This window comes from Alligator sinensis, unplaced genomic scaffold (assembly GCF_000455745.1).
Source record: "Alligator sinensis unplaced genomic scaffold, ASM45574v1 scaffold1295_1, whole genome shotgun sequence".
Classification (NCBI taxonomy): Eukaryota; Metazoa; Chordata; order Crocodylia; family Alligatoridae; genus Alligator; species Alligator sinensis.
The window spans coordinates 3,607,955-3,615,920 of record NW_005841880.1 but is presented as its reverse complement, the minus strand read 5'-3'; the positions used below and the strand labels follow the sequence as shown (position 1 = coordinate 3,615,920).

The 7,966-nt window shown below is 65.0% G+C and overlaps 2 protein-coding genes across 4 annotated transcripts in view; both read right to left on the bottom strand.

Moving 5' to 3' along the window:
• Positions 1-1,015, bottom strand: part of LOC102373784 (pinin-like) — a 4,523-nt gene extending 3,508 nt beyond the window's left edge. Inside the window, exons 1-2 of the mRNA XM_006017590.1 lie at positions 1,006-1,015; positions 270-371 (exon numbers count right to left, since the gene is read on the bottom strand). Of these exons, the coding sequence (XP_006017652.1) occupies positions 270-371; positions 1,006-1,015 (112 nt within the window). The remainder of the gene's footprint in view (positions 1-269; positions 372-1,005) is intronic.
• Positions 1,016-1,919: 904 nt separating this feature from the next.
• LOC102373534 (perilipin-3-like) lies at positions 1,920-7,446 on the bottom strand. 3 transcript variants are annotated; one of them, XM_025196329.1, is made up of 8 exons: positions 7,363-7,446; positions 5,826-5,920; positions 4,935-5,130; positions 4,488-4,570; positions 3,888-4,173; positions 3,373-3,572; positions 3,094-3,243; positions 1,920-3,007 (listed from the first exon to the last, which is right to left on the bottom strand). In XM_025196329.1, exons 2-8 carry the CDS (start codon positions 5,904-5,906, stop codon positions 2,663-2,665), a joined length of 1,341 nt encoding a protein of 446 aa, XP_025052114.1. In that variant the 5' UTR covers positions 5,907-5,920; positions 7,363-7,446; the 3' UTR covers positions 1,920-2,662. The 3 variants fall into 3 exon arrangements, with proteins under 3 accessions (XP_025052114.1, XP_025052115.1, XP_025052113.1); XM_025196330.1 differs by lacking the exon at positions 7,363-7,446 and having other exon boundaries at positions 1,920-3,004; positions 5,826-6,188; XM_025196328.1 differs by lacking the exon at positions 7,363-7,446 and having other exon boundaries at positions 5,826-6,186.
• Positions 7,447-7,966: the final 520 nt, after the last annotated feature.

Sequence of the window (7,966 nt, the reverse complement as noted above, 5' to 3'; positions counted from 1 at the left end):
GTTGGCGGCGACTCTCCCGCGGCTGAACACCCTGTTCGCTGCAAACTGAGCGAGGCAGTCAGCCGGGGGAAAGGGGCTCGGGGGGTAGGGAGGCAGGTAGTGGGTGTCCCTCTGTGCCCTGTGGGCAGGGCTCCAAGCAGCTGGGGCCCCCGGGCATGTCTCCCACCCAGGCCCCTGCCCAGCAGCTGCCAGGCAGCAGGGAGTAGCCCCGAGACCAAGCCCTGGAGCAGTGGGGCCCAGGGCACCCCAGCCCCATGCCAGGGCTGCACTGCCCACCTGCTCCTCCTGGTCAAACACGAGTGTCGGGTCCATGTCGGTGGCATCCACCATTAGGCTGTCGTCGCTGGGCAGCAGGGGCGCATCGAGGGCTGCTGGGGGGACAGGGCAGGGGGAGCTGGCGACCTGGCTAGGTGAGAAGGCCTACATACACGGAGAGAGCCAGGCCTGGCGGTGGGGGAGGCACAGATGCATGAAACCTTTACCCCAGTGCACCAAGGGGAGTGGACAGATGCCTGGAGCTGGGATAAACAGCCGCCCGGCTGAGGACACAATGGTGGCGCAGGCAGTGCAGCCTGGCAAGCGCCTGGGGCTGGGGCCATGACTCCCAGATGCCCGCACTGGCATTGCTCTGCTGGGACATGGCCCCAGCACTGGCACCAGGAGGCAGGTCGGGCATGGGGGAGGCAGCACAAAGCCCCTGGCTGGCCCCATCACCCTCTCCCTGCCCCGCGCCACTCAGACCCCAGCTACGCTCCACCTGCCCAGGGCTGACAGGCCACGCCAGCCCCCCACGGGGCATCCTCCCAGCATGTCTTGGGGCCATGCCATCCGCCCGCCAAGCAGCCGGGGATCAAACAGAGCCATCCCCAGCCTCATAGCACCAGCTCAAGGACACTGGTGCCTGGCCGGTGCCCCCCGCTCCACAGCCTACGGGGCTAGGGGCAGGCGGGACGGTCCTGAGTGCCCGAGAGGGCAGGCTGCTGCAGAGGGGACAGGACTACTCACGCTCTGCCATGGTCTCTGTGCATGGGCAGGCGGTGGCAGTGCCCGCGGAGGAGGCGGCGTCCCTGGCGGGGCCGGCGGTGTCTCCAACCCTCCCCAGGCTGCGCCCGGCCCGCGGGCTGATGCTGGCAATATTCTGTGGCGCCTTTGTGACCTCAGCGCCGTGACCTCGCCCCGGCTGGGGCAGCACCACCTCCGCCCGGGGCCTGGGCAGCAGCACCAGCCAGCAGCCCCCATCCCCAGCTGCGCCCAAGCTGCCCCTTCCCGAAGGGACCGGTCACAGCCCCGCAGGGCAGAGCCCCTTCCAGCTCCTGCGTGGGGGCCGGCTCTGCTGGGCACTTCCATCATCTCTCGCTAGCTGCATCGTGGAGGGCGCTGCGTGTCCTCCTCCAGCTCAGAGGTGCCCCGAGCACGTGGGCTGCAAGCCATTGGCACATGCACCCGGGGGGCTTTGGAAGTTGCTCTCTGGGCATGCTGGATTAGGGCTGAGATGTGGTGCAACCAGCCCAGGAGGGTGATACGGTGGGGAGGGGCATCGATGGAGCCGTGGTGGATGAGGAAGGGGGTGAGGTGAGGGCTACCAGGCTTGGGCCGTGCCTCCCCAGTAAGGAGGTGGAGGGTGCTGGAGGGGCAGGAGTGCTCAGCACTGCCAGGCTGGAAAGGGCTTGCTTTGACACCCTGGTCTCCTAGGGGACCTACAGCACCGGAGCTAAGGAGACCTCAGCCCTGCAGGAGCCACAGGAGAGGGGCTGGGTGCTGGAGGGAAACCCACCCCCGTAAGCCTTGGCTTGCAGACCTGGACTGACAAGATGATGCCAAGGGCCTCTGAGCAGTGGGATGACCAGGCAGGTCTGCCCAGGGAGAGGGGGAGCCATTACCGGAGCCCAACACACCACACCAGAGGCTGCAGCTCCAATGCAAACCAAGGCTTTATTTGGAGAGGTTAAATGCTGCAGCACGCAAGTCAGAACTGTGGCACGTGGGATCACACCGGCTCCCTGCCCTCTGGCTTCCTTCAGCCCCGCTGCCCGGAGCCTGCTCTGCGGGATGTGCTCTTCCCCGGGCAGGGGCTGGCTGAACAGGGCACAGGGCTGGCAGCCGAGTGCCGGGGGCACTAGGGCATCACGCAGCGTCAGAGCCCAACATCAGCTTCAGGAGCATCTTTGTGGCCTAAGGGCACTGGCAGGGAAAGCTTCCCATGAATCACCCCCTTGGGTCAAAAATCCCTTGGTCAGGGTCCTGCTGTCCTACCTCACCCTACAGAGCCCCGGTGCTTATCTGATGGGCCTAGCTCCACCCGGGCTCAAACACTGGAGCCTGGCAGTAGCTCGAGGGAGCCCAGGCCTGTTCAGACATCGCTGGTGGGAAGAGGGTCACACGTGCTCAGAGTCTCAGAAGAGCGAGGCTGTCGCACCCCCAACCTGCATCATGGGGACCTGGGAAGTAGGGGGACAAGCTGGTCTGGTGCCAGGTCTGAGCAGGTTATAGAAGAGCAGGCTGAATTCAGGCTGCAAGCAGTGATATGCCCCCTCACCCCACCATACAAAGATCCTCATGAGCAAGGCAAGAAGTGCCAGGAATGCAGAGCTAGGGACGCAGAGCCAGGTAAGAGAGACCAGCCTGGCACTCGGGGCAAGGGGCAAGGGGCGCTGGCTGGACACTACTCCATTTCCATGTCCTCTGACTGTTTGCCGCCCGGGGCGAAGGGACCCACGAGCCAGGAGAGCGGCATGCTCTGCCCCACGTGCTCCACCAGCTCGTCCAGCAGCTCGCGGGCGCGGGCCACGCGCTCCCGGCTCCGGCTCAGGACGCTGCCTGGCAGGTCCTGGAGGGAGCCGGCTGCCGAGAAGGCCGCGCGGAGCTCCTCGACCTGCTGCCGCACCTGCAGCACCTTGTCCTGGATGCCGGTGGGGAGGCCTTGGAGGCTGGATGCCAGCATCTGGCTGGCGGCTTGGAGCTGCTGGGTGAGGCCTCGGGACATGGCCAGGGCCAGAGACTCCACCTGCTAGGAGGAGACAGGGCCGGGTCAGGCGGCCGGTTCCCCCAGGCCAAGGGGCAGGTGGGTAGAGCAGAGCCCAGGTCACCACCTACCTCCGGCTGCTCAGCCATCACGGCCTTGCTGTCCGCCTCCTTGTCCTGGCCCGCGCCGAGCTGCGTCTGCCTCCACTCCAGCCACATCTGATGCAGCTTCTCCCGTCCACCCTGGACCTTCTGATCAACCCCCTGCTTGACGTGCTCCATCTGGAAGGGGAAGAGACCAGCTGGGTCAGACACTTGGGCGGGGGCCAGCAGGATTGCCTGCCAGCGGATGGTGCCTGGGCAGTGGATAGGGCAGAACCCCGGCATGCCCAGGCAGCATGGCATCCCTACCAGTTCGATGGTGTGGTGGAGCTGGCCCAGCCCCTCCTGGGTGCTCTGCCGGATGCGCCGCAGCTTGCCCAGGGAGTGCTGGTAGGCACGGTGCCGCAGCTTGCTGGACAGGGAGCCCAGGCGCACAAAGTAGCTCTGCTGCTGCTTCTGCTGCTCCACTGAGGCCACGTCGAAGCCCTCCACTGCTGTGGCCAGGTTGGCTGGAAGCAAAGAGCAGAAGGCACAAATAGGGGGAGGTCAGTGGTGGCAGCGGTGACAGCATCCCCCTCCCTGGAGCACAAAGCTACAGGCAGAAAAGCTGGTCCCCAGATCATGATGCCTCTGTCTGTGTCCTCCTCCTCCTCCTGCTGCACCCCATGGTCAGGGCATGGGCTGCTCGAGCCCCCCGACTACCACGTGGGGAGGATGGGCTGCACCTCCTGGCATCAGGAGTGTGTCCCAGACCCGGTCTCAGCTTGCAGACTGCACCCCCCACCCCGTCCAGGAAGCAGAGCCACCCCCACACCGCTGCTCACCCAGCTCCTCGTCGGTCATGGGCAGGTAGTGATCCACCAGCTCCTCCGACTTGCCCAGCACAGCGCCCATGCCACTTGCCACCATCTGCCCCATGGCCGAGCCCATGACTGTGCTCACGCCGCTGGCCACAGCTGCCCGGGTCAGCTCCACCCCGCCCTGCACAGCACCCTTGGTGAGGTCCACTGCGCCGGTCACGCGGCTGCTCACGGCGCTGACGCTGCTGGAGAGGGCATCCTTGGCGCCCGTCACTGTGGATGTCACCAGCTCCTTGGTGTCGGAGAGGATCTAGAGCGGGTAGAGGCAGGCATCAAGGGGGAGATGGAGGGTGGCTGGGGGTGGAGGCAGGCATCGCGGGAGATGGAGAGGGGGCACTGCAGAGCCCCATCTCGAGGGCAGGGAGGGCGCAGGGCTGGGCGCTCAGCAGTGCAGCCCTGCACTGGGTCCTGCTCACGCCTTACCTCTCAGGCACAAACCAGGGCATCTTCTCCTGCCCTATGCTCCCAGGCTCAGGGGTACCGGAGCATGTATAACCCTTCTCCGGTCACCCAGCCCTAAGGGCATCCCACCCACCTCTCGCGTGGCAGGAGCAGGGACATCACCTTGTCTGTGGGCTGCTGGAGGATGGGCAGCGTCTCCTCCAGCTTGTCCAGCCCCTTGCAGGCGTAGTCATTTGCCGTCGAGACTGCAGGAGGGAGGGAACAGGTTTAGCTGCCCCAAGGGGCTGGTAGGAGCCCCAGCCATGCTGCCCCGGGAGCCAGGACCCCAGGAGTCTCCAGGCAGGGCTCGAGGGCAAGAGGAGCTGAAGCTGGGAAGGGAACGGGGAGCAGGGCTGGAAGGCTGCAGAGAGCAGGGGGATGCTCGCATCTGCCGCGGAGCATGGAGGGGCCATCACAGGCTGCCCCAGAGCTTAAGCCACCTGTGGACACAGCAGGCTCGGCAGATGGGTTGGGGAGCCTGCAGCCAGATGCAGCAGCAGGGAGCTCAGCCCCCAGCAAGCTGCAGCAAGCGCAGCTGCCAGGACCCCCTCCTGCCCCCCCACGACTCACTCTGTGGCTCCAGCTTGGCAAGGAGGGGCTGGGCCCCACTGGCTGCCACCGCACCGAGGGTCTTCACGCCCTTCTCGGCCACGTCGCACACGGACCGCATGTAGGGGTGGCTGTCCTTGGTGGAGGCATAGGCCGCCGAGACCATGTCGTAGGCTGAGCTCACCAGGGGCAGGCTGGCCACGCGGCTGGCCAGGTTCTGCTGGGGAAAAGCCAGGGGTTAGTGGGGCCCTGCATTGACCACAGCCACGAGCAGCCTCTGCCGGCCGCGCCTGGACCCGACACCTGGCGGGCAGGAGATGCCCCACCCATCAAAATCAGCCCCCAGGGAGCAGAGACTCCCTGCCCCAGCATGGGGTGCAGGTAATTGGGTGCCTGTAAGTCTGGGCATGTAGCAGAGCGCCTCTTACCAGCCACGGGAGGCTTTGCTTGAGGTATAAGGGGTGCGGTCTGCCCTGATGCCCCTTAGGGGCGAGATACTATAATAGTTGCCCCCCTGTGTGCAACTGCTTCTGGATTAGGGCTTGTCTGTGTGCTCCTAAACTGGGGGGGAAGGTACACCAATGTACAGCATCACCCAGGACAAACTGGCAGCATCCAGGCCCCCTGGTCAAACCTGCTGTGCCAGGTCTGCCGACCAGGAGGACTAATATCAGTGCAAGCTGGAGCTGGACTGGCAAGTGCTCTCCCACGGGCATCAGTGCAGCTGTGGCCAGGTTGGCTACAAGCGGACATCTCGGGTCACCGCACCGTTTCTCCCAGCTCAGGCTGCCGGGGCATGCAGGTGAAGGGTTGAGACCACAAAGCTCCCTCGTCTCAAAGGGAGAGCACGCGGGCGTGCAGGGATGGGCAGAGGCATCCAGCTGGTTGCCCAAGGGTCTGGCTTGTACCCACCTGCTGCTCTGGCTCCAGCTCCGGCTCTGGCTTCATGTCCGGCTCGTTCGGGGAAGCCTTGCTGGGCTTGGGAGACGTCATGGTGGAATCTGGGGCTACGGCAAGGAGAAGATTAGCTGGTGCGGGCGGACGCCTGCCTCCCCAGATAAGCCCAGAGTAAACTCCAGGGCCACAAAGCCTGGGCAGAGGTCAGAGCAGTGTGGAAACAGCAGCCTCCTCGAGGGCTGGGTGCAATGTAAGAGGTTGAGTAACGCCCCTGCCGGTCCCGGGGGACGGAGCCGCCCAGTGCTGACGACACCCCGTGGCAGATACGCTCTCCAGTCCGGGGTGCAGCAGGCGTGCGGCTACAGCCCCAGCAGTTGTGCAACAGCAGGAGTGAGGCCTTCTTCCGCAGCTTTTGCAACACCCCCCTCCCCTCCGCTTGCTTCCTTTGGGCTGTGGCCAAGGCTCCCTCCCTGCCGCTGGCTGGCGCGGGGGGCCAGCCTACACAGAGCTCGGGCAGGAGAAGCCAGGGGTGAATGCAAAGCACGGGCACTGTTCTGTGCAAGCTGCCTGTGTGGACTATTGTGCGCCGCACTGAGGGCCTTTGTGGAGCTGGGCTGGCTCCAGTGTCAGGCGAGACTGAAAGCAGCGCTCGGTGCCGAGCAGCTGTTCCTGCGCGGGGCACCACAGGAAGCCACAGTTGAGAGCACACTGTGGTCTCAAGCGGGTCCGTTCCCCGGGGTGGAAGCAGACACGCTCAGCCCCAGAGCCCAGGGCTATGGGAACAGCCATGGGAGCGAGAACCTGGTTGCAAGGACTAGATGCCTTCTTGGCTCCTGTCTCTGCCACCAGGAAGCCGGCTAGGGCAGAGCTGGCCGCCTTTCAGGCTGGGAGAGCGTGGAGGGAAGGGCCCCCGCGCTCGCTTGGCTGGGAGCAGTCAGGGCACAGCGGCTCGGTGAGCACGAGGCAGGAGTGGGGCATGCGGGCACCAGCCCCAGGTGCTGGTTTAGAAGGAGCAGCAATGCCAGGCTCGGTGCTCCCCCACCTCAGCCTAGAGCACTGAAACATCTCGTTTCACCCCTGGATGCAAACGGCGGCTGCAAACTGAGAAGCTTTTGGATCCCCAGGAGGGGCCAGCATGTCCTCAAATGCTAGCCCTCCACGCCACGCTGGAGCAACAGCTCTGGCTGTAGGGGAGGTGTTGCTTGGAGCCTGCAGCCCGGGGGTAACGGAGCTCCCCAACCTGCCAGAGGGTGCGTCTACACACACGACAGAGGCAGACTAGAGCTTGGCAAGCATCTCCCAGACAAGCCAAGCTACCGCAGGTTTGCTTCACCAAGCCTGGCTTGATGGGGGCAGGGGTCACGTAAGCTGGCCTGTTGCTGCCGGCAGAGGGGAGGACTGGAGCCCTTCAGTGCTGCTTTGCAAAGCCCTGCTGGGGAACGGGCAAACTTGGTTGCCCCCACCCCGAAAACCCCCCCACAAAAAAAGACACGCGCACACACATGCACACCCACTGCCAGCGACGTAACCAATGCAGCTGAGAATCTCTCACCTCTTCCCTAGGACTGCCCCATGCGCCAGCTGCTCCAGCATCCCAGCTGCCCCCTGCTCAGCCTTTATAGGCCAGTGGGGAGCCCTCCCCCAGGCAGGACAGCTCCAGGAGGCAGGAGCCTTGGAGAGGGCAGGGGAAAGAGGCCTGGCTAGTCACATGCGACTCCTTTCACCCCCTGGGCTGGAGTCTTGGGTCCCGCCCTGGTGAGCAGCTATTGTCTGGGAGCTCAGACCGTGGGCTGTGATGTGGAGGGAAGGGCGTTAGCAGCACACTGGGGTCTGGAGGGTAATTCCTGTCTGGGTTTCATGCTGCCTGGCATTGCCGGCTGTTCTGGGGTGGAGGGTGCCCATCAGCCATGCCAGGGCCTATGTCCTGCTCTCAGGGAGCTCTGCTTGGCACAGCTCAGGGGCTGGGTCAGGCTGTGTGGAGGCATCTCTTGCTGGGGCACTGGTGGAGGTCAGAGGTCCATCTCCTGCACCAGGAAGCAAGCAGATCCCACCAACTGCACTGAGCTCTGTGCCGGGGGCACCGGACCACCCCTGGCTGCTGCTGGGGAGGGAGGTACCAGATGTGGGCACCGAAGGGCAGACCCCAGCCCAAGCCC

Bases quoted from the DNA above. Each gene is read 5' to 3' on its own strand.
- LOC102373534 (XM_025196329.1), bottom strand. From the start codon at position 5,906: ATGACGTCTCCCAAGCCCAGCAAGGCTTCCCCGAACGAGCCGGACATG. The intron at 4,174-4,487 runs GTGATGTCCCTG...TACCCGCTCTAG, and splicing joins TCCAGCAGCCCACAGACAAG to ATCCTCTCCGACACCAAGGA. The intron at 3,008-3,093 runs GTAGGTGGTGAC...GTCTCCTCCTAG, and splicing joins TGATGGCTGAGCAGCCGGAG to CAGGTGGAGTCTCTGGCCCT.